General features: G+C 44.9%; 5 protein-coding genes across 5 annotated transcripts in view; 3 read left to right on the forward strand and 2 right to left on the reverse strand.

Moving 5' to 3' along the window:
* The window catches only part of LOC309549119 (uncharacterized protein), a 2,919,967-nt gene that overhangs the window by 155,436 nt on the left and 2,739,543 nt on the right, over positions 1-24,988 (reverse strand). The gene's annotated exons all lie outside the window — the stretch shown is intronic.
* LOC309548636 (gastrula zinc finger protein XlCGF66.1-like) overlaps positions 1-24,988 on the reverse strand; it is a 292,938-nt gene that overhangs the window by 155,436 nt on the left and 112,514 nt on the right. The window lies entirely within an intron of this gene.
* Positions 1-24,988, forward strand: part of LOC309549117 (uncharacterized protein) — a 4,285,597-nt gene that overhangs the window by 44,775 nt on the left and 4,215,834 nt on the right. Inside the window, 4 exon segments of the mRNA XM_082249155.1 lie at positions 2,023-2,151; positions 2,350-2,484; positions 2,571-2,774; positions 4,759-4,947. Coding sequence (XP_082105281.1) covers positions 2,023-2,151; positions 2,350-2,484; positions 2,571-2,774; positions 4,759-4,947 — 657 coding nt within the window.
* The window catches only part of LOC309549122 (uncharacterized protein), a gene marked incomplete at its 3' end in the record, with an annotated part of 313,082 nt that overhangs the window by 21,737 nt on the left and 266,357 nt on the right, over positions 1-24,988 (forward strand). The window lies entirely within an intron of this gene.
* LOC309548634 (uncharacterized protein) overlaps positions 5,073-24,988 on the forward strand; it is a gene marked incomplete at both ends in the record, with an annotated part of 42,514 nt that continues 22,598 nt past the window's right edge. Inside the window, 2 exons of the mRNA XM_082248605.1 lie at positions 5,073-5,116; positions 12,447-12,520. Coding sequence (XP_082104731.1) covers positions 5,073-5,116; positions 12,447-12,520 — 118 coding nt within the window. The remainder of the gene's footprint in view (positions 5,117-12,446; positions 12,521-24,988) is intronic.

Here is a 24,988-nt window from a genome sequence, read left to right on the forward strand (position 1 = left end):
CCAGTTGGCTTTCTACATACTGTCCTGCATGTTAGCTACTTGGATCTTACTCCACGCTGAACCCTGTGATATAGGGGGACTACTAAAGGAAGGAAATTAATGTTCCGTACTGACAAGGAAAAGGCACTTACCTCAGAACTACTGTCGGAAGGTCAAGCAGCAAGCAGTGAGTAAAGTTTCCAAAAAAGGAGCTGATGGCAAAAGTCATAAATCCTGCTTAGCTTCCTTCCATACATATGACGTTTTCTTTGTGCCTCATCAGTGATGGTTATTAAAGTGTATTTCCATATGAACTTTCCTCCTTACTTGGCTCTAGCCTATAGGATATTCACTTTCTCCCTTAAGTCAACAATAAGTGGAGGTGATGGAATGGATTAATTATGATGGACTAGTCCCTGGATATTATGCTTATTGTGTCTGGAATATTGAAACGGCTGCATATTGGCCTTACTATGAATTTCCTGAAGGATTCTCACTAAACCCAGTGTTCTTTACTTCATAAATGACTATTTGAAATCCACATTAATGCTGCTTGCACTGTATTATACACCTTATGTTCCTCGATTCTCTCCATCCCTAGAGGTAATTACTACTGTGGAAGGAACGTCCTACTACTGAGGAGTTATGGAACTGTGGAGTGGTTAGCTAGAGATACTAACATAGTAGCAGAATCTCGGCTGCACAGTGACTTTCTTACAACTTGAAGGCCTGTTTATACAGAGGAAACTTGACCTGTCATCATTAATTTTTATTAATGACATAGCTGAAATTAGTCGGCTTCACTGTGAACTACTTTTTACACTAGTTATCAGCTGATTACTTGCATTAACTTTTACAGACACCTCCACGGCACTCTATAGATTATGTTCCTGAATTCCATTCACCCCAAGGGATTAATACTATTGTGGAAGGAATTTTCCAACTAACAGTAAGGAACTGTGTGAGAGTATATACGTTTGTGGGTATACAGAGGAAATTTGATCTGCCATCAGCAACTTTGATTCATGATATAGTTGTGAGTCATAAGTCGGCTCCGCTGTGAATTACTTTTTACACTCGTTACTAGCTGATGATTTGCATGAACTCTTATAGCCACCTCCACGGCACTCTATAGCCTGTGTTCCTGTATTTCATCTATCCCAAGGGATCAATAATACTGTTGAAGAAATCTTCTAATTAGCAGTAAGGAACTGTGTGAGAGTATATACGTCTTCTGATTGCTGCAGCATAACGGGACTTTGTCTGTCCGACTTTTTAACAATTTTTTCATCTGCTATCCTCATTTTTTGTGAACAGAGCGGATCCATTTTTAGTCTTCGGTTCTCACCTGGGCTGTTTTTTTGCTTGTGTGTTTATGTCATGTTATTGACTCGTTATTGATAAATGTGATTTCTATTGAATTTTTAATATATATTCAATAAAGTACTTGATTTTTAGTCCTGAACACCACTTGGGAATTATACCTATCTTTGAACAGCTCCTTTGTTAGCTGTTCTTCCTCCAACTTTTGTGTCTGGTTAAACACATAGGTAATCCCACACCCTACAGTTGAGACGGTGAGGCTTATCGCCTTACTTAACTAAGTGATTTTACTTGGTCTGCTTTGTATACCTAAGTTCTGGCAATTATCCTGATTAGCCACCAACTCCCACCAACAGTCAGCAAGTTCCCCTTTCTGGACATCATGATGACCCCACATTGTCCTTACAGCACTGCCTCAGAGCAAACAAGTCGAAGGAAGAATTATATTTATCATTCCTTGTCTCCAGATCTAAAACTAAGCAAATCCAGTTCAGAAAAGAAACAAACCCAACAGAGAAAAGGGAGTTTTTGATCCGGCAGGTCAAGAGGGTCCCAGGCCTTGAAAATATAGAAAACACTAAACAGTCCAAACTAAATGTGTTCCCATGAGGGCAGTAGTCCTTAAATGTACAGAAACCCTCCTATCCCCCCCCTCACATCCCCATCCTATTATTGTGTGACCAATGCCATCCATATAATTCTTACTTTCATTTCCCAAAGTTATCCGTCTACAAGGAGACCTGTATAGATCAAATGACGACACCAATGAGGATGGAGGAGGACCGGAGTCACATGACTAAGAAGATACTAAACCTCACCCTGGAGATCATCTACCTGCTGACTGGAGAGGTGAGGAGGATTCTGGGAGGTTGCATGACATCACTATTATCTATATTAATAAAACACAGACCTGACAGGAGATGTGAGGGGGATTCTGGGAGGTCACATGACATCACTCTTATCTGTTAATAAAATACAGACCTGATCGGAGAGGTGAGGAGGATTCTGGGATTCTAACATGATATTCCTATTGGTTCCTCAATACAGAGATTTCCTCTTCTGAAGTCAGGTGATCATATGACCATCACAGTGCCTCCATGTGACTCCCTAAAACCTGAGAGACACAACATGCAGAAGATTCTAGAAGTCACCAAGAAGATGATGGAGCTGCTGACAGGAGAGGTGAGCGGTGCTGGGAATTCTGGGACATTATCCAGTAACAGACAAGGGATGTGTCTGGATGGTGACTGTATCATTGTGTGTGTCAGGTTCCTATAAGGTGTCAGGATGTCACTGTCTATTTCTCCATGGAGGAGTGGGAGTATTTAGAAGAACACAAGGATCTCTACAAGGATGTCATGATGGACAACCAGCAGAATTTGAGTTTTGTGAAGAATGTAAGGAAGGAATTTCCCCGGAATGAGACGATATTGAACCTCACCCTGGAGATCCTCAGCCTGCTGACTGGAGAGGTGAGTGTAATGAAGAGGTTAAGTCTGACTCCGCTGTACACTGGGATGCATTCAGAGTCATTTTGAGACTTCTGATGTTCTGCTAATCAATAACAACATCCACACAAGCACTATGAATACATAAATTGTACATACCAGTGTTGGAACTAACAGGGTCGGGGGCCCCAGCGGGTTTGTTGGCCACAGGACTCTGAGCATCTCTCTCATACAGCAAGGTTCCTACACTGACAGTTCCTCCTCCCTTCGCATGGATGGGAAAAGAGATAGAGACGATCTGCTCCTTCTCCTACCGCCCCTCTCCTCCTGTGTGCACTGTGGGAAGTGTGAAGCTAAGCAACAGAATTTGATTATTCAGCTGCTGGGGTTCACCTTTCCCATGGTGCAGACAGGAGGAGAGGAGAGGGAGCAGATCGGCTCTCTCCTTTCCCATCTGTGTGAGGGAGGAGGAACTATCAGTGCAGGCTCTGAGCTGCATGAAAGAGATGCTCTCATCTCAGAGTACTGCTGGGGAGGAACTGATTGGCAGCACTGATGGGGCTGCACTGATGATCATTGCCCTAAATATCGGTGTGAACCATGTACTGACAGTCTTGCCGGTTAACCCTTTCAGCTCTGGAAGATTTAACCCCCTTCATGACCAGGCCATTTTTTGCTATACGGCACTACGTTATTTTAACTGACAATTGTGCGGTCGTGAGACACTGTAATCCAATAACATTTATTTACTGTATCCTTCTACTCCCCTGTATTGCGCCCTTCTACTCCCCTGTACTGTGCCCCTCTACTCTCCTGTATTGTGCCCCTCTATTGCGCCCTTCTACTCCCCTGTACCGTGCCCTTCTCCACTATTCCATGCCCTTTTACTCCCCTGTCCTGTGCCCCTCCTCTCCCCTGTATTGTTTTCTTCTACTCCTCTGTACCTTGCCACTCTACTCCCCTGTACCGTGACCCTCTACTCCCCTGTACTGTGCCCTTCTTCTCCCCTGTACTGTGCCCTTCTACTCCCCTGTACTGTGCCCTTCTTCTCCCCTGTACTGTGCCCTTCTTCTCCCCTGTACTGTGCCCTTCTGCTCCCCTGTACCGTGCCCCTCTGCTCCCCTGCACTGTGCCCTTTTGCTCCCCTGTACCCTGCCCCTCTACACCCCTGTACGTCTCCCCTGTACTGTGCCCTTCCTCTCCCTTGTATTGTGCCCCTCTACTCCCCTGTACTGTGCCCTTCTACTCCTCTGTACCGCGCCCTTCTACTCCTCTGTACCACTCTTCTCCCCTGTACAGTGCCCTCCTACTCCCCTGTACTATGTCCTCTTTTTCTCCTGTACTGTTCCCTCCTATAATCCATTATTGTGCCCCTCTACTCCCTGCTACAGTGCCCCTGTAAGATCTGTTCACTTATTTTCTCACGTGACGAGGGCTGTTTGGTTCTTGATCGCTTCTGGATTTTCTTTGAGACTCTGTTATATGTTGGATTATTATTGCATGTGATACTGTGTGGTCATACGAATTTAATGCATTATATTTTACATTTTTTATCATAGCACAGGGTTAATTTTATTTAATACACTTGACACTTTTATAATTGTTGTGTGCAGTTACATAGTTACATAGTTTGTGAGGTTGAAAAAAGACATCAGTCCATCCAGTTCAACCTATGATACATGATACATCATGAGTATATATTGATGTATATGTATGTGCATATAATTATACAGTTTTAGCGCACTCTCTATATAATTTTCACATTTTTATTCACTTCAATAGGTTGAAGCTCTGTTGCAGCTACTGTTTTTTGTTAGATATATACTCGTGCGCACCTTATCCCTTAACTACTAATAAATATATGTTTAATTCTATCAACTATTTATTCTATTATTTTAGTAAATTTGAGCAGGCTGGTAGGGGCCCCAGTATATTACTTTACCCAGGGGCCCATGATGATAATAAGACGTCCCTGTAGGAGAGTGATATTTATCTTTGTATAATACAGAGCTGTACAGTGATAATGAAGAAATCTAATGAAAATTACACAAGGAGATCTCATAATATGACAACAAGATCTTCGAGAATCCAGAATCTCATCACCATCCCCCCACCTCCATCCCTGATCTATACAAGACTCAACACACAGAAGGTTCTAGAAGTCACCAAGAAGATGATGGAGCTGCTGACAGGAGAGGTGAGCGGTGCTGGGAATTCTGGGACATTATCCAGTAACAGATAAGGGATGTGTCCGGATGGTGACTGTATCATTGTGTGTGTCAGGTTCCTATAAGATGTCAGGATGTCACTGTCTATTTCACCATGGAGGAATGGGAGTATTTAGAAGGACAAAAAGATCTCTACAAGTACCTCATGATGGAGAATCAGCCGCCCCTCACATCACCGGGTAAGAGGAGACTTTATTGTAAAAGAGAGAGCAGTACGGAGGGTTCACCTAGATCCCCCATCATCTGATAAACACATAGAAACAATGTATTCAGTCTCAGGAGATGGGAGGCAGCAGTGTGGGACCTCTGCAACTTGTCTCATGTGAGCATTTAGGACATCACTGATTACTGAATACCAAGATTATGAGTCCTGACCCTTATACTATATAATATATATTGTACATTACATACTCCGGACCCCTGCACTATATACTCTGTTGTACATCACATACTCATGACCTCTGCACTATATACTCTATATTGTACATTACATAGTCCTGACCCCTGCACTATAAACTCTATGTTGTACATTACATAGTCCTGACCCCTGCACTATATTATCTATGTTACACATAGTTAGTGAGGTCGAAAAATGACATCAGTCCATCCAGTTCAACCTATTTTTGAAACTTTCGATGCTCCACGCTGATACCACTGCTTGTGGAAGAGAATTCCACATCCCCACTGCTCTTACAGTAAAGAACCCCCTACGTATTTTAAGGTTAAACCCTTTTTCCTCTAGTTTTAGTGAGTGGCCACATGTCTTATTGTATTCCCTTTCTCTGAAAAGTTTGTTCCTTATGCTCGGGTCACCAGTACAGTATTTGTACATAGAGATGGACGAACATCGGCCGGGGCGGTTTGTGAACATCAGCCGCAAATTTTCTCAAATGTCCGCGAACCGCAAGTTCACGGTGGGCCCCATTGACTTTAATGGGATGCAAACTTTAAAAACCTTTAGGTCATATTTGCAGCCACTCACTAGCTGTGCACAAATAGTCCCACCACATGCACAATGTCATAACAGAAGTATTGCAATTGAAAAAGTTGCCCTAAAACTTATTTATTTTTTCATAAATCAGCCAGAACTGACAGCAGCCGGTAAATACATGTCAAATACATATAGGATCCATTCACACGTCTGTAAAATGGGTCCACATCCATTCCACAATTTGGCGGAACGTTTACAGACCCGTTGATTTTCAATTCCAGTCTGAAAAATGAGGCATTCACAGGATAATGAAGTAAGTGTTGGCCATAAAAAGCCCCAAAAATTAGCCAACATGTGTTTACATGCTAGCTAAGAACGTTGTATTCTGTGGCTGGAGGTACATTAGGCATTGACAGAAAAAATAATTGTCGGCCATGAAAGGCCCCAAAATTAGGCATTCAATGGACATGAAATGCCTTTTATGCCACTGTATTTAACGAAGACAAGGACCATGAATTGTTGTGGGTGGATGGCGGTCTGGCGGATATTTGTGGCCTGTCATGAGGAATTTAAATGAAACATGGTCACATGTGTTGAATTCCTCAGAGATCCATGCCTCATTCATTTTTATAAATGTGAGGTAGTCTACACTGTCTAGGCGAGTGCGCTTATCAGTCACGATCCCCCCTGCTGCGCTGAACATCCTCTCGGACAGGACACTGGACGGGGGCAAGCCAACAGTTCCATTGCAAATTGTGCAAGCTCTGGCCAGAGGTCAAGCCTGCCCATTCAGTAGTCCAGGGGTTCATCACTCCTCAGAGCGTCCATATCGGCCGTTAACCCGATGTAGTCTGACACCTCTCGGACTAGGCATTCCCTGATGCTGGATCCGGAGTACAGCTGTCGATGGGTTGGCTGAAAGAAGTTCTCATATCTGAAGTGACCAACACATCTTCAAACCGCCCTCTTCTTGCAGGCACTGTTGGATTGCTACCCGCAACTGTCTCTCTGTGACTGGAAATTCCTCTGCCAGCACACGCAAGAGCAGAATGCAGCATTTCTCACAGCAAGGCCTGGAAGTTCTGCATTCTGACCGCCCTCTGTGATGGTGGTAACATTTCTGCCATTTTTTGTAGCTGTACCGGGTGTCTAAATACGTTGCCACCCAGTACTGGTCCTTGCCCTTTATGCTTTTTATACGGGGGGCCCCCCTTAAAACACTGGAGCATGAAGGCCCCCCTATTTACACTAAACTGGTCGTGGTGTAGTGGCCTGGCTCCAGCTCATCATCTAGGATAATGTCGTCCTCGTTCTCCTGCCCCCATCCACGGACAACACCAGGGATCCCAGACAGGTTTAAAGAATGCTCTACTTGCTCCTCCTCATCCCCCCCAGCACCATCCTCCTCCTCTGACTCCTCTTCAGACTCCTGCTGTTGATTTGTCTCTGATGGAGTAGCACCCCCTGGGAATTCATCCAACATTGTGACTTCCTCATCTTCCTGCTCCTGCTCCTGGACGGCTTGATCAATGACACAACGCAATGCATGCTCCAGAAAGAAGGCGTAAGGTACGATGTCATTGATGGCACCCTGGCCATGACTGACCAGTTTGGTGATCTCATGGAATGGTCGCAGAAGTCTGCATGCAACGCGCATGAGCAGCCACTGGCGAGATGAAAAGAACCTGTCTTGCCGCAGAGTTCGTACAGGTAGTCGTTAACTGCATTTTTTTGCTGGAGCAGCCTATCAAGCATATGCAACGTTGAGTTCCATCGCGTCGGGCAGTCGCAAATAAGACGCCTGACGGGCAGGTTGTGTCACCGCAGAATGTCAGCAAGGCGAGCCATGGCTGTGTAAGATCTTCTGAAATGGCCCAAGATTTTTCTGGCCTGCCCCAAGACATCCTGGACCCCCAGGGTATTTGGCAATGAATCACTGCATGACCAAGTTCAGGACATGTGCCATGCATGGTACGTGTGTTATTTTGCCCTGTTTCAGCATGCTCAGCAGATTGGCACCGTTGTCGCACACCACTTTACCAACTGTCAAATTGAGCAGTGTCAGCCACTGATCTGCCTGTGAACGCAAAGCTGAAAGGAGTGCAGGACCAGTGTGGCTCTTGGCTTCCAGGCACAACAGACACAGCACAGCATGGCAACGTCTCACCTGGCATGTGGAATAGGTTCTGGAGATCTTAAGCGGCGCAGCGGAAGAGACAGTAGCAGCGGAAAAGGAGTCAGCCGAGGAGGAGAGGGAGGATGGAGGAGGAGGAGAAGAAGAGGCAGGCCTGCATGCAATCCGTGGCGGTGCAACCAAATCTACACGGGTTACATGCTTGACGGCCGTCAGAAGGTTTACCCAGTGGGCAGTAAAAGTGATATACCTTCCCTGCCCGTGTTTGCTAGACCATGTGTCTGTGGTCAGATGTATGATGATGGCACCGACACTGTGTGCCAGAGATATATTCACTTGCCGCTGAACATGGCCATACAGCTCTGGAATGCCCCTCTGCAAGAAATATTTCCTGCCTGGGACCTTCCATTGTGGTGTTCCAATGGCCACAAATTTCCGAAAGGCCTCCGAGTCCACCAGTTGATATGGCAGTAGTTGGCAGGCTATCAGTTCCGACAAGCCAGCAGTCAAACGTTGGGCAAGAGGGTTATCTGGCGTCATCGTTTTTTTTACGCTCCAACATTTGGGCCATGGAAGCCTGCCTTTTTCCAGAACAATGTGAGGACAGCATGATGGAAGGTTGAGTGGAGGACAATTGTGCGTTGCTCCCACTGGGCTCGGTGATGGGAGTTCAGGTGTGTTCTTAAGGCGGTCGTCCCTAGGTGAGTGTTGGGCTTACCGTGACTTATGCGTTGACTGCAAAGGCTGAATACGGCAACACTATTGTCAGCAGCAGACACATTAAAAAAAGCCCACACTGCAGAGCCATGTGCCAGCGTCCTGGAAGCACCAGATGTGACTGTACATGGTTGATGGCTCGCTCCTGATACATTTGCAGTCTGCTTTGTCCCTCTTGTGCAATGCAAGTTCCGCCTGCTTCTCCTCCCTATCTGCTGGTCCGTCTCTCCCTCTGAACTCCCCTCCTCTTCCTCTCTTGTGGCCACCCATGTGACATCCATAGACACGTCATCATCCACGTCATCATCCCCACCACTAACATTCGAGATCTCGGAGTAGGCAGCAACAGCGGGGACCAACCTCCTTGGGCTGATCTGGGTACTGTCGTCAGACTGCTGAGTGGTGGCTGTTGCTACCTCCTCTTCCTGATACGATGCCAACAATGGCTGCGCATCGCAAATGTCTTGTGATGGATCGGAAAATAATTCCAGTGACTCAAGCGGCGGGTATATGGTGGTGGTGGTGTCTTTGAGGGTGCACACACCAGAGAGTGAAGAGGGTACAGATAGAGAGGATGAGGAGAGTGCAGAAGAGGAAGGCTGAGTGAGCCACTCAACCAAGTCTGGTGCGTCCTTTGATGTAATCGAACGTACCTTCTAAAACTTCACACTTTGGCTCTGGCCTACTGCTCCTGCCGTACCCCTACCAGCCCTGCGGAAGGGCCTGCCTCTTCCTCTGCCTGTCATATTTTAAATTACCCTGTGATAAAAGTCTCTATTGAAGCGCAGTATATGTGGAAGAAGGTATATAACATCCCGCTTCAATCTGTGATATTGGGGGGCCACAGGTTTATCACACCAGTTCTACAAATAATTGGCCAGTAACAGGTGTCACTGTGTGCAGCACAGTTAACGCAGCAAAAGAGGCAAAATTTTTGCAGGACTAAAATACACTATTATAAAAGTATACTGTTAAATAACACCCCACTTCAATATGTGGTATTGGGGGGGCCACTGGTTTATCACACCAGTTGTACAAAAAATTGGCCAGTGAGTTTGGCGCTGTGTGTAGCAGAGTAAACGCAGCACAAGAGGCAATATTTTTACAGGACACAAATACACTTATAAAAGTATACTCAGATAACACCCCACTTCAATATGTGGTATTGGGGGGCCACTGGTCTATCAGACCAATTATAATACATTAAAAGTGCTTTTGTCACTGTTTGTAGTATTGCTGCAGAAACGCTCAACACACCACTCACAATGCTGCACAGTGAACAATACAAATACACTATAATATGCTTTCTATATTAGAAGTATATTATAAAAGTGGATTACTCCCCTGTATAGTGCACTGCACACCTATACCAAATACCAGTCATTAAAATGACTTTTGTGGACCTTAACAGAGCGATTTGTGTCACTGGCAGTCTGTCCCTGCTCCTCTCAGCAACCTTTCCCTACACTGACAAAAAGCAGAATGTGAAATGGCCACCAGCTCAGGTCTATTTATAAGGTGGGGGACTGTTCATGTGCTGCAATGTTTCAATTGGCTGTTCGTTCCACCTGATAGCTGTGTCATGGGTCAAAGTTCTCCCCAATGTAAAGTAATATGGCCGTCGCAAACACCGCGATGTGTTCGCAAAATCGGCGGACTGCGAACGAGCAAAGTTCGCAGCGAACCGCGCACCGGGCGAACGGCAAGGCCATCTCTACCAGAGACCCCCATCCCTCCACCCCTCACCTCCTGAACCATTCTGCAATAACACTTTAAAAAGATAAAAGTTTAAACCTCCAGATCCCACCTTGGCTATTCTCCATATTGACATTGACCAATATCTCTATCAGTATAGCTCCGTAGTACTTCTTATACTGTTTGCGGCCAAGTTAGGCATTGGAAAAACAACTCCCCCCTTAACCCTTCTGAAGTTCTTGCACAGGTCAACCTTAATCACCATTACAAAAGATTATTGGCAGGTAGAACTCAAGTTTTAATCAAATCCTTCGAGGCTTGGACGACTTGGTATTCCTGTTGATGTTTGCAGTGTCCTATGTTCATATTCCTACCTACACTTGTTCCCCCACTCTAGTGCCTTATGGATGTATACCTGGTTACTATTGGTGATGCTCACTGTATCTCTACTTGATGCTTATGTCATTGTCCTGTCATAACTATGTGCCTTATGGATGTCTGACCTGACTTTACTATTGTTGACACCACTTTGTAAACATTGTTAAGTAATGCGACTGTTCACTTGCTTATTTTGTTGTAGATGTTGTTTTCTAAACTCAATACAAAAGTGACTGGCGCCCAATATCTTTTCTTGGTCCCAGTATTTATGCCATGGATTCAGCCCTGGGGTAAAAATGCTAGCCCTCCCCTGGCTTTTGGAGGAGTTATCCAGCCTTTTGGATGTCAGGGGGATTCTAAATTCATATCGCACATGAAATACTCCTGACCCCTGCTCTATATACTCTGTTATACATTACATACTCCTGACCCCATGCACTATATACTCTGTTGTACATTACATACTCCTGACCCCTGCACTATATACTCTGTGTTGTACATTACATACTCCTGACCCCTGCACTATATACTCTATGTTGTACATTACATACAGCTGACCCTGCACTATATACTCTATGTTGTACATTACATACCCCTGACCACGTCTCTGTATACTCTATATTTCACAATACATACTCCTGACCCCTGCACTAAACACTCTATGTTGTACATTACATACTCCTGACCCCTGCACTATATACTCTATGTTGTACATTATATACTCCTGACCCCTGCACTATATACTCTGTTGTACATTACATACTCCTGACCCCTGCACTGTATACTCTATGTTGTACATTACATACTCCTGACTTCTGCTCTCTCCCCTCTACTCATTGCTATATATATATATATACACATAATATGGATTCTCTTTTGTTACGCCCATTTCCTACCAGCTGGACATTTTATATCGGTAGATAGTTAGTAGGTGTCCCGCACATCAAGGCGTGGCCTGGCATAGGTCCAGACTGAGACTGCCATTTACTATCATACAGCAGGTCTTGACTTGATGTGTGGCTCCTGGGACACTTAGTCACCCTTTACCATTTACTAGTTACCTTGATGGTGGAATTGTAAGATCCTCAGAGACAAAGCTGCCTGATGTGGGCGGAGTCCTGGTTTAGGGGAACCAATCTGCTCATGTCTAGTAATAATCTTTGTATTTCTATTTTAGTAGATGGACGGGAGATGAGGAAAACCTCTGAGGATTTTCTCACTTTGTCTCCAGACTGTAAAGTAGAAGATGAGGACATCACACAGTATAGTCCAGGAGAAAACCCCGCTACCTCAAATGTCCACCCGGCACCACACAGTGTAGATGGACCATCGTATTCCTTTTATCCTGAGGAACCTCAGACTGTGAGGGACAGTGCCGGACCATCGTATTCCTGTTATCCTGAGGAACCTCAGACTGTGAGGGACAGTGCCGGACCATCGTATTCCTGTTATCCTGAGGAACCTCAGACTGTGAGGGACAATGCCGGACCATCGTATTCCTCTTATCCTGAGGAACCTCAGACTGTGAGGAGCGGTGCCGTCCTTCCAACAAATAAGAGGTTTTCCTGTACTGAGTGTGGGAAATGTTTCCCTTTTAAATCCTATCTTAATAGACATGAAAGATCTCACATGATAGAGAAGCCGTATTCCTGTGCTGAGTGTGGGAAATGTTTCTGTTATAAACATGGTCTTAATTTGCATAAAAGATCTCACATGGGGGAGAAGCCATATTCCTGTCCTGAATGCGGGAAATCTTTTTCATGGAAATCTCAACTTCACACACATCAGAGGTCTCATACGGGGGAGAAGCCATTTTCCTGTCCTGAGTGTGGGAAATGTTTTTCACAGAAGTCTCTTCTTCACCCACATCAGAGGTCTCATACGGGAGAAAAGCCGTTTTCCTGTCCTGAGTGTGGGAAATGTTTTTCACTGAAGTCCTATCTTTACACACATCAGAAAAGATCTCACTCGGGGGTGAAGCCGCATTCCTGTCCTGAGTGCGGGAAATGTTTTTCATTAAAGTCTCATCTTTACATACATCAGCGATCTCACACGGGGGAGAAGCCGCATTCCTGTCCTGAGTGTGGGAAATGTTTCTCACAGAAGTACAATCTTGACAAACATCAGAGATTTCACACAGGGGAGAAGCCGCATTCCTGTCCTGAGTGCGGGAAATGTTTCTCACAGAAGTCCAATCTTTACATACATCAGAGATCTCACACAGGGGAGAAGCCATATTCTTGTCCTGAGTGTGGGAAATGTTTTTCACAGAAGTCCCATCTTTCCACACATCAGAGATCTCACACGGGGGAGAAGCTGTATTCTTGTCCTGAGTGTGGGAAATGTTTTTCACAGAAGTTCCATCTTTACACACATCAGAGATCTCATACGGGGGAGAAGCCGTATTCCTGTCCTGAGTGCAGTAAAGGTTTTTCAGATAAGTCCAATCTTTACAAACATCAGAGATCTCACACGGGAAAGAAGCCATTTTCCTGTCGTGAGTGAGGGAATTGTCCTATCTTCATGTATATCAGGGATCCCACACAACCCTTGAGGTGTATTAGTGCCTTGAGTGCGGGAATTGTCTTTTATATGAATGTTGCTGGACATGTGGGGAAGAAGCACACCCTGATATACACCTCAGATATACTCCATGGCTGATCTTCATCATGTAAGAAACACTTCATGAGGAGATCAGAGATCACCAGAGACATGGATGAAGTGTTGTCCCGTGTTGGCTTTTCATTGGCTGAGTAAATTTTGGGGTGTAGAGTGGTAAGTAGAGCCGTGAAATGAAGGAATCACCTTCAGAATGTCTTGCTTGTCTGTGTGACGGTTACTGATAATGATATAGCAGGTTACAGAGCTAGAAGCTGTGAGATCCCATATATCTTTATCAGTAAACTTTACACAGACAAGACAGAAATTCTGAAGTTGATGTCCTTCATTTCAAAGCTCTACTTACCAGTGGTGACCCCGAAGCGTGTCTCTCTGTCTTCATTCCATCCTTCTCCCATCCCCCAACAGGAGGGAAGGAGAACTCGGAGATAAACTAGGTGAGAACTTCTTTCCTTTGTTCCTGGGTGGGTTTGGGTGGCTTGGCGGAGTGCGGCACGAGAGGTAACACCACTTGTCTTTATATTTCTACATATCTTGTCTGGGTGGAGGTTATTGGTTGGAAAATATTTATACTGTTTGATTTTCTGTAAATAATTTCTGTTTTCCCTTTGAAGGGAGATATTATGTGTGGTTTGATGAAGTGATTGGCTCAATAGTTACCACTTCACTTACATGTTTAGTTTTTATAAAATAGATGAACAAATATGACAAATGTTGGTCTTATTTTATTTCATTCAGTGATTTCCTCTGATCATTGGGTCCATCTAGTGGCCATAATGCGGTATTGAACTATTTTTCCTGATTGAGGTATTTTGGAACTAATACCTCATTATGGCCACTAGTTAGAGCTGACGATTATAGGAAATCACTGTGTTTATTAGAATACGGCCAGAATTTTTCACGGCTGGACACATGCTTGTCACCTTACCCAAAATATTTTTTGCATAGACCCCTTAGTTTCCTATGTCGGGGGAGGTCATACAGATACCTGAGATCATACCCATGTATTTATGAATATAGTACACATTGAAGGACATAAACAAAATAAAACCACAGGATTAAACCAACTATTGATTTAAAACCAAAAATACCTCATTTGGCCTTTAGATGGCCCTCAGTATCATAGCAATTAGCGCCATCTAGTGTCCAAATGTCACATTTACCATTTTAAATCAATGGAAAATATTCAACCAGATCAGCAAATCCCCTAATAACATTCATTGTTTCCCCAGTCACAGAGAAGGAATGTACATGCATTGTCACTGAGAGAATTGCTATGTAAATGTTCTAATATTTACCCCTAAATGTCAGGAGACGTTTATATAAAGATGGGAAGTATGGAGCAGATAAATGAACAGACCTCCTAGCAATGTTATTACCAGGCTGCAGCTAGGGGGAGCTCTAATGTGACCACAGCAGAGTGATCCCATCTAGCTCACATTAACCCTTTCAATGCCAGACCTGTGTTTTGCATTATTTTTGCACACATGGTAAAATGCAGATTTTGGGCCTGAAGATTAGATAAAACCCCCAAACATATATTTTCTGAAAGCAGAGGCCCTGGAGAATAAAATGGTGGTAATTGTTAAGGTGTTCCTCGTACACAAATGTCACCTTCATATCCGGGTTTATTTTCTCCTTTCCCCCATTTTCTATGGTGTGATCTTTTCTACAATACTTTGTTATAATAATGTAACATGTTGTGTATTGTATTGTACACAAATTATTACCGACTCCGCCTCCACATTCCAGACAAGTCATTTTCCTGACCAATTGGATTTTTTCCTTTACCATTTTATTCATTTTTTTTTTTTTGAACTCTTGTTAAAATTAAAATTAGAATAAAAAAATATATTGAACGAAAAAATTGCGTGTGTCGTGCAATGATGACAGACTTCAGTATCCAGAAACGGCTGGTAGGTGACACTTCCATATACAGCCCAAGGAAGTGACAAGGAGCCCCTAGGAACCTTTGGAGGAACCCTGGCTGAGAGAGGCTGGACTAGGCAGTCATATATTATTATTATACAGGATTTATAAAACGCCAACAGTTTGTGCAGGCTCTACAATGTTAGGTCAAACAGTACAATTACAATAAAATTCAATATATGAGAAATCGGAGGGTCCTGCTATTTAGAGCTTACAATCTAGGAGGGAGGGTCAAGTGATACAAAAGGTAATAACTGTAGGGGAATGAGCTGATGGAGAAAATAAAAGTACAGTTGTTAGCTGGGGGCAGAATAGGCTTCTCTGAAGAGATGAATTTTCAGGGAACACCTAAAGCTGGATAGAGTAAGAGATAGTCGGACAGATTGGGGTAGGGAGTTCCATGGGATAGGAGAGGCTCGGGAGAAGTCCTGGAGGTGGGAGGAGGTAACAAGGGAACTAGAAATCAGGAAATATTGGGAGGATCGAAGAGGATGATTTGGTTGGAATATTGAGACCAGGTTAGTGGAGTAGCTGGGGCCGAGTTGTGGATGGCTTTGCAAGTTACCGTTAGTATTTTTAATTTAAATCTGTTGAGGGAGTGGCAGCCAATGAAGGGATTGGCAGAGAGTGGAAGCAGATGCTGAGCCATTTGTAAGGTGGAGGAGTCGGGCAGGAGCATTCATTAGGGACTGAAGGAGGGATAGCCTATGTAAAGGTAAGCCAATGAGGAGGGAGTTGCAGTAATCGAGGCGAGAGATAATCAGGGAGTAGGGATGGGCAACTGGTTTGGGACAGGTATAAGTTTGGCTTGAACATCGTCTGTGTGTGGGTGTTCACCGAACACTCTAAATTTCTCTGTGCATGTTTTTCTTTTATTTTTTTTATTATCTTTTCATTTTTGATGCTATCAATTTCCTTTTTTTTTTTTTTTTTTTTACAAAATATAGTTTTTAAAGGAGCAGTGATTTAAATCATGGTTAAAGTGAAAAAAAAAGAAAGATTCCTTTAAATACAGAGCCTGGGGGATCCCTTTAGTCTGCCTGTAAAGTGGTGTATCTGTACCCTGTATAGAACCTGCTGCAGCAAAACTGACATTTATAAAGAAAAAAATTAAATTTAAATTGATTTTGCCGGCCATTGCCGGCAATAGAAATAATTAAAAAAAAACAATGTGGGGGTCCCCCCTCGGTCCATACCAGGCCCTTTGAAATCCCCACAATCATTCTCGGTGACTTCAACATCCCAGTTACTACAAACACTTCTGCTACTTCTAAATGTTTTAGTCTAACCTCCTCATTTGGCCTGAAGCAATGGATACACAATGGATAGAGGCTTCTACTCACTCTGGTGGCAACACCCTCAGCCTTGTATTCTCCCACCTATGCACTCCATGCAACCTCTCCAACAATCCTCTCCCTCTCTCTAAACACCACTAGGGATGGGCGAGTGGTTTGGACCGAGCATAACTTCAGCCCGAAATGGACCCTTCAGGAGTTCGCCAAACACCCGAATTTTCTGTGTGCTCTGCATTTCTTCTATTTATTTTACTATTTACATCCCGACGAGTGCACAGTCAATAGGTTGTTAAGAAGTAAGGCCGGGAACCCGCCACAGCGTCCTTACCAACAAATGAGTTATCAGCTGTCAGCAGGCTTACCCGCAGACAGCTGAATGTAAAAAAAAAAATAATTGTTGGCAAGGAAGATAAAAAATGGGGAAAAAAATGTGTGGGGTCCCCACCCCAGGCCCCATGCATACCAGGCCCAAAAAAAGCTGCATGCTTGGATAAGGGTCTGGTATAGATTTTGAGGGGAACCCCACACCATTTTTTTTTTAAATGGCGTATCTTCCCCCCCAAAATCCATACCGGACCCTTATCCCAGCACGCAGCCTGACAGGCCAGGACAGGGGTGAGGACAAGCGAGTGTCCCCCCAAACCACACCAGGCCACATGCCCTCAGCATGGGGGGGTGCTTTGGGTTAGGGGGGTCTTCAGGGGGCTAATTGGAATCTGGAAGCCCCCTTGAAAAAGGGGACCCCCAGATCCTGGCCCTCATTTACCAAAAAAAGTGTTAAAAATAAAGACATGAGCCAGTTTTTGATAGTTCCTTTATTAAAAAAAAAAATAAAAAACAATGTCCCCTGATGTAGATCCATCGTCAATCACAACAACCGCTGCACCGCCGACCCAAAAAAAGAAAAAAAAAACCTCCGCCCACGAGGAAGGCTGACTTTCGAATGCCTGCTCTGCTGGGTGACAGTTTTTAAATGGGTAATGGACAGAGCCACCTGGTGATGTCACCTGGTGGCCCTGCCCCTTATGATGTCACCGATCCAGCATGCACCAGTCAGTTACATCACAAGGGGGGCAGGCCACCAGATGATGTCACCAGGTGACACTGCTCCTTACCTTTTTAAGAACTGTTAGACTGTCATTCCTTGAGGGTGGAGTGTTTTCTTTTTTGGGGTCCAGAGGTGCAGTGGGTGTCATGACTGACGGCGGATCTACATTGGAGGACATTGTTTTTTTGATCTTTCTATAGAAGGAATTGTGAAAAATGGTCTCCTAGCCTCATTTATTTTTACAATGTACCCCAAACTCATTCACACAGGGGGGCGGGGTCTGGGGCCCCCTTGTTAAAGGGGGTTTCATGATTCTGATAAGCCCCCTGCCTGCAGGCCCCCGCAACCACAGGCCAAGGTTTTGGGGAAGAGGCCCTTGTCCCTATCAACATAGGACAAGGTGCTTTGGGGCACATCCCCCATGTTGAGGGTATGTAGCCTGGTATGATTCAGGTGGGGGCACTCGCTCGTCCCCCCCTTTCCTGGCCTGCCAGGCTGCATGCTCGGATGAGGGTCAGTTATAGATTTTGGGGGACTTCATGCCATTTGTTTTTTTTACATTTTGGCATGGATTTCCCCTTAAAATTCATGCCAGACCCAAAGGGCCAGGTATGGATTTTGGGGGACCCCATGCCGATTTTTCCCCGATTTTTTTTTTTTTTTCGCCGGCAATTCTTTTTTTTTTACATTCTGCTATCAGTGGGGAAGCCCACTGACAGCTCATGACTCATTCGTTGTTAAAGAAGCAGTGACCGGCTTCCCGGTCTCCCTTCTTAACAACCTATTGACTGTGCGCTCGGCAGGATGTAAATAGTAAAAAAAATGAAAACACAGAGCGCACAGAAAATTCAGGTGATTGGTGAAGTTCTCCTCGGCCCAAACCACTCGCCTATCCCTAGTGGTGTTTAGAGGGAGGGAGAGGATTGTTGGAGAGGATGCATGGAACACATAGGTGGGAGAATACAAGGCTTAGGGTGCTGTCACTAGAGTGAGTAGAAGCCTCTGTCCATTGTGTATCCATTGCTTCAGGCCAAATGAGGAGGTTAGACTGAGAAGTTTGGAAGTAGCAGAAGTGTTCGTAGTAACAGGGACGTTGAAGTCGCTGAGAATGATTGTGGGGATTTCAGAAGAGAGAAAGTAGGGCAGCCAGGCAGAGAAGTCATCAAGGAAAGTTAATACCAATCTAGCTTCAAATGATGAGAGGGAGGAGAGTGGAGAACCTGGAAGGTGCTCTGTGAGGATAGGAGGATTCCCACTCCACCTCCCTTGTGTTCCCTAGGTCTAGATTTACACCTACTTCATTCATCTTATGGTGTTTATCAATAAATGAAGTAAACTGATCCATGTGAAAATTCATATACAACATAAAGGGCTTTGTGCTCAAGATGCTGTTCCCTGAATATCTCCTGCTTCCACTTTACACCTACTTCATTATCTTATAATATTTTCTATAAAGTAATAACCTGTGAAAAATTCATGTAATCATACAATATTTTTTGCTTAATATAGTGTTCTCTGCAAGCCCACTGCTTCCACTTCAACGAAGTTCTGTTGCTCCAAAAGAGCCCACAAATTAATGAAAAGTTGATAAGGTGTGAAAGTGCTCCGTGCTCCAAACTGTGCCAGCTGCAGTGTAGCCATGCCTTCTTCCACCTCTCACACACGTGATGGTGAGGGCGCCCCCTTAGTAGTGCTTTCCCAATCACCAGAGCAATATGACTCCCAGCTTTTCAGCTACCAGAGTCACAAACATCCTTCACTCTCTCCTCGCCTCCGATGGCAAAGGAACTGGATTCTCCTCGCTCACTCCTGCAAGTCTGCTGCGATTTCTGTCACTCTCCCTCCTAGACTCGGCGGCTTCCTACTCTGACCACTGTTCCAGCAGGAGCGCTTCATACACACTCAGGGAGGAGAGAAAGGGGAAGGATATACAGTACATACACACACAGCACAAGGCCGTGTTCACACTACCAGACGGTTCGCAGGGCTGCAGTTCCTCTGAGCTCCACAAGGTGGTGATCTCACTTCTACCCAGACAGGAAGTCTCTATGGAATACAGACAGGAAGTGATGTCAGATTCTGACAGGACATTCCATTTGGTAGGACGGAAAGAGAAGACAATGCAGGAATTGGAGGCAGAGAAGGTAATACGTAGATTAACCCCTTCAGGGGGATCAGTTGATGAATAATATATCTTGCTATATAAAGCTGGCCATACATGGTTCCGTTTTATCATTCAGCCAGAGTGATGAGTGAAAGAAAACTGAAGCGATTCCTCCATCCACACGTTGGAGGGGGATGGGGGAATCCTCTCCGCTGCACTATTGTATTCTGACAATGAGGGGCGCTCCTCCGCTTTCAGAATACACCGATCAGTGATGAAGCTATTGGCTGCACTATTGATTTTCTGTGTAGTGACCCCGGCTTCATCTCTTGGATGTGATTGTCTGTTGCTTGTCCTGACCTTTATCCTGATTCCTGGATCTCCTTCTCATCTCTCCTCCATATCCTCTTACCCACAAGATAGACATCCCTGTTCTCTGTATTCCTGAGATTCCACACAGGAAGGTCACACCATCCCTCACCATCATCAGGTAGATGAGGAACAATCACTGATAGTATCATTAGGATCTGTACATTATCTGCATTGTTACCATTGATGTCATTTTTATTATATATTCAGAGTGGAAACCTGAGAGATTCTAAAGTAGATGAGTGATAATTATTGGTAGTTCTGATTTATACACAGTATATTTGTTACAATAAATGTTTTATTATTTATTCAGAGTGGAAACATTGGGGATGATAATATTGATGTTAAAGAAGAGTATAAAGAGGAGGATGAGGAGTATGGAGTGATGGAGGATTTTTCAGAAGGACACAAGGATATGATGGAGCCACCTAATACCAGGAACCCACCAGAGAGATGTCCCCATCCTCTGTATTCCCAGGATTCCACACAGGAAGATCACACCATCCCTCAATGTTACAAGGTTGGTGAGACAGAGATTATAAAACTCAGACTCATGGAGACAATGCGTGTATTTTTATGTGATTTCACAATAATAAAGCTTATATTTTACAGATGATATTCTTTCATTTTCTTGATTTAGAGTGGAGATCCAATCGATATAGATTTTGAGGTTAAAGCAGAAGAAGAAGAGACGTATGTGAGGGATGATCAGCAGTCTATGGAGGAGGATGGAATAACGGGGACATTTATAGAGGAGGACACTCCTACAAAGATCAGCACAGGTGGGTCATTAACACTAAATACATTCTTCCACCCATACTGCTTACTGATTGGTCCAGTGTAGGGGGGGGACTGGGTGATATCAGCCTGTAATCCCCTGGTCACTTTCCTGAGCTGTGTTCCCCATCCTGTATTCCTGTATTTCTCTCGGATAATCTTCCTTCTCTGTGCTGCAGACTAGAGTTGAGCGGACACTTGGATGTCCGTATTCGGCGGGTTCGGCCAAACTTGAAAAAAAGTCCGGGTCCGTGACCTGGACTTTTTCCGAACTTTACCCGGACACCGAACCCCATTGAAGTCAATGGGGACCCGAACTTTCAGGCACTAAAATGGCTCTAAAAAACCAATGGAAAGGGCTAGAGTGCTGCAAATGGCAGCAAAATGTAGTTAAGAGCATGGCAAGTGCTCTTAAAAAAAAAAAAAATTCCCCCACACATCAAAATCGATGTAGATCGCTAACGGACGATTGTTCTGTCCTGTGTCTCCTAATCTCTCCCTGCCTAATCTCTCCAGCCTGTCCCTAAAATGCTCAAATATCTTTCCCTGCCTACACTCCGACCTGTCCCTGCATTCTTTTCGGGCACAATGTTTTTTTTTCCCTGTCTGTCCCTAATCAGCAGCAGCCAGCAGTGTTGTGTGTGCTCTCTCCCTACACTACAGCAGACTGACGCACAGTGCGCTGTGTCTCTAGCTTATAAAGACCTGGGTCACATGCTTCAGGTTAGTAGGCATGGCTGTGATGGCTTCTATGGCACACCAGTTAAACGCTTGTTGATTGGCTGTTGAAAGCCCGCCATTAAAAGCGCGCCATTACATACAAAACAGGTAACAAAAATTCAATTATCCGGTACGGACCCGAATAATACAGTCCGTGTTCGCTCAACACTACTGCAGACACAATTTTTGTATCTAGACTGGATTTATGGAGATTCTGGGATTCGGCTGGCAAATAAAATGTGCATGATATAGGCACCTAGGTTATGAGTTTTGGGTCTTCTGCCCCATGCCTGAGTCTAATGTCTTTATCCAAACAAATGAGAAGTAGATACAGTACACCATATGAAAGGTCCATCTCCCTTCCTCAATATAATGTAATTTTCCCAACAATCGAGGAGAAGATAACTTACACCACATGAAAGATCCATCTCCAGTTCTCATTGTAACATCATGTTCCAAACAAATGAGAAGGAGATACTGTACATCATATGAAAGTTCCATCTCCAATCCTCAATATAACGTCATGTTCCAAACAATAAAATTGTCATCATTTCAATAGCATTATTACTTAGTGATGTTTGGTTGGGTAAGGTTGTATCATTGATCCATGTCAGATCTCTTTTTTTTTCAATTCTTTTATTTATATAAAAGACAACTTCCAGGCATAATAAACAGTAACATTCCTTATAGAACATATGCTGAGACAGTTTATTACAACATTGAAGACAATTCATTTATACGTTTGAGATCTACATTGGTCGTAGAATAAGAGGTGTTCTACAATTCCTCTAATGGGAGGAGTAATGCAGGACTAGAAAGTACCCGGAGTTGTCTGTTCCAGTTTCGCATAACGTATAGAAGAAGAAGGAAGTGGTAAAGTGAATAAGTAGTGGAAAGAGAGAGGGAAGTAAAAGAAACCTAGAGAGAGGCAGAAGAGGATAAGTAGGTGGGATGAGGGGGGAAGGGATAAGGAGGTGTGGAAGGGGGGGGGTGTAGGAGGGTTAGCATCGGTAAAGCTATGGCCCTACATCAGCAATACTTTCCACCAATATTTTACAGCTCCCCCAAACTCAACATGAGGTCTCTTTAGTATTGCCTCCCTTAATTAAAGAGCAGCCTTCATCAGAGAGGACAAATATATTCCATTGACCCCAGGGTTTGGTATATCGTTCGTGTTGGGGACGTGTCGAGAGAACAAGGTTTTCCATTCTATTTATTTCTTTGAGCCACATGCCAACAGTCAGGCCCTGTGGGTTTTTCCATTTAAGAGGGATGCACATTTTAGCAGCATTTAGAAGGTGACGAATGACAGAATTTTTATAGGTCTGGGACGGGATGTTAAAGGCATGGAGAAGGAAGAGAGCATGGTCATTGGGGAGCGGTCGGTTTATAAACCTCTGAGACATTTCATGTACTGTCTTCCAGAACTCCACTAGTTTAGGACACGACCACAAATCATGTAGGAGTGTCCCCCGGCTCTTCCTGGCATCTCCAGCACTGATCAATGAGTGTGGGGAAGAATCTGCTCAACCTTGACTGTGTGCGGTACCACCTTGTTAGGAGTTTGAAGTTGGTTTCTTGTATTTACGTGCAGATGGATGACGTAAATGGAATGATGTGATTTTGTTGGTCTGGATTTAAGTTACAGTCTAAATCCCGTTCCCTCTTAGCTAAGAATGGGAGTTGGTAAGTCCCCTGGGGTGTGATCAGTAATGCATAGGTCGTAGATAATACCTGTGTCAGTATTCTGTCTTGAGAGCAATGTTCTTCGAAGGGTGTAAGTTGTTGTAACAATCCTACAGGCTCACCTGAGTCAGAGGACTGCTGGCCGGAGGTAGGAGTGGAGCCCAGTGGCAAAGACCGCAGGCAGTTAGTAGGTGCTGGATACCGGATGGACACTGCGTAGTACTCTGATGAGGACACAGGTTCACCTGAGGTGCGGAAACTAAGTGCTAGCTGGTTTTCACTAGAGCCCCAGATGGTGGGGATAGACTGCGCTGCAAGCTAACACCAGGACGCGGTCCTCAGGATCACCCAGCCAGGCAGAGTGTAGGTTCGGTCCGAAGGCAGAGGAGCAGACAAGGGATAACCAGAGAGAAGTCAGACGAGCCAAAGGTCGGGGCGGGCAGCAGTAAGCGAGGTCAGACAATCCGGATCGGCAACAGAGGTAGCAGTTCAGTAGGTAGGGACAAAGCAGAAGAGTAGTCGGTAGTCAATTCCTGGTCAGCATTGGATTTGTGGTAGAAGATAAGAGCAGCAGGTGAGGAGTCGCTTGATCAAGGCTCAGGAGCTCAATAATCAGCAAACTGGAGTGCAAGGGGCTGGACTTATATAGGGAAGTACCAGGTGTGGGGAATCAAGGGTGATGAGCAAGGCTTGGCTAAACTAAGGTTGAAATAATAGGCTTCAGGGAAGAATGTTCAGGGAGAAATGTTCAGGGAGAAATGTTCAGAGAGAAATGTTCAGAGCGGACGGTAGCCTAGTAAGCAGGGCTACTGCCTGGGATGTGGCTGGTCACAGGTTCGAATCCCAACAGTACTCCCCCCCTTCCAAGGTGACCTCCGGGCACCGCAGGGGCAGGCTTATCGGGGTGCTGTTGGTGGAACTCTTTTACCAGTCTGGGGGCGTGGACATTTTCTTCTGGTTCCCAGGAGTTATCCTCGGGAGGGTAGCCCTCCCACCCAATTAGGTATTGTAGTCTTCCCCGGTGGATCCTGGAGTCGAGGATCTTTGCGACAACATATTCTTCTTCACCCTGTACCTTCACGGGTGGTGGAGGGGGCGAGTGGCGGCCTGTGAAGGTGTTCTCCACGTATGGCTTGAGGAGGGAGCAATGGAAAACAGGGTGCACCCTAATGGAGTCCGGAAGATTGAGCCGGAACGTGACCTCATTAATTTGCGCAGAGATCCGGAATGGACCCATGTATTTTTGGGCAAACTTTTTGGAGGGGAACTTCAATCTGAGGTTCCTGGTGGACAGCCATACCTTGTCTCCCACATGGAAGCCCGGGGTGGGTCTGCGGCGTCTGTCTGCTCCCTGTTTAAAGCGGCTCTGGGCGAGCTGGAGGTTGTTTATAATGTTCTTTTGTGCCTCTTGTAGGGTTGTTAGGCGTTCGGCCACTGCTGGGAGGGTGGAGGCGACGGGTAGGTGGGGAATGAATACCTGGTGCGAGCCTGTGTTAGCAAAGAAGGGGCTGTGCTTGGTTGAGCTGTGCTCCGCATTGTTGTAGGCGAACTCGGCCGTGGAGAGATGGTCAAGCCAGTCATCCTGTAGGTGGGAGCTAAAACAGCGTA

This window comes from Pelophylax lessonae (assembly GCF_965119305.1).
Source record: "Pelophylax lessonae genome assembly, chromosome: 3".
Classification (NCBI taxonomy): domain Eukaryota; kingdom Metazoa; phylum Chordata; class Amphibia; order Anura; family Ranidae; genus Pelophylax; species Pelophylax lessonae.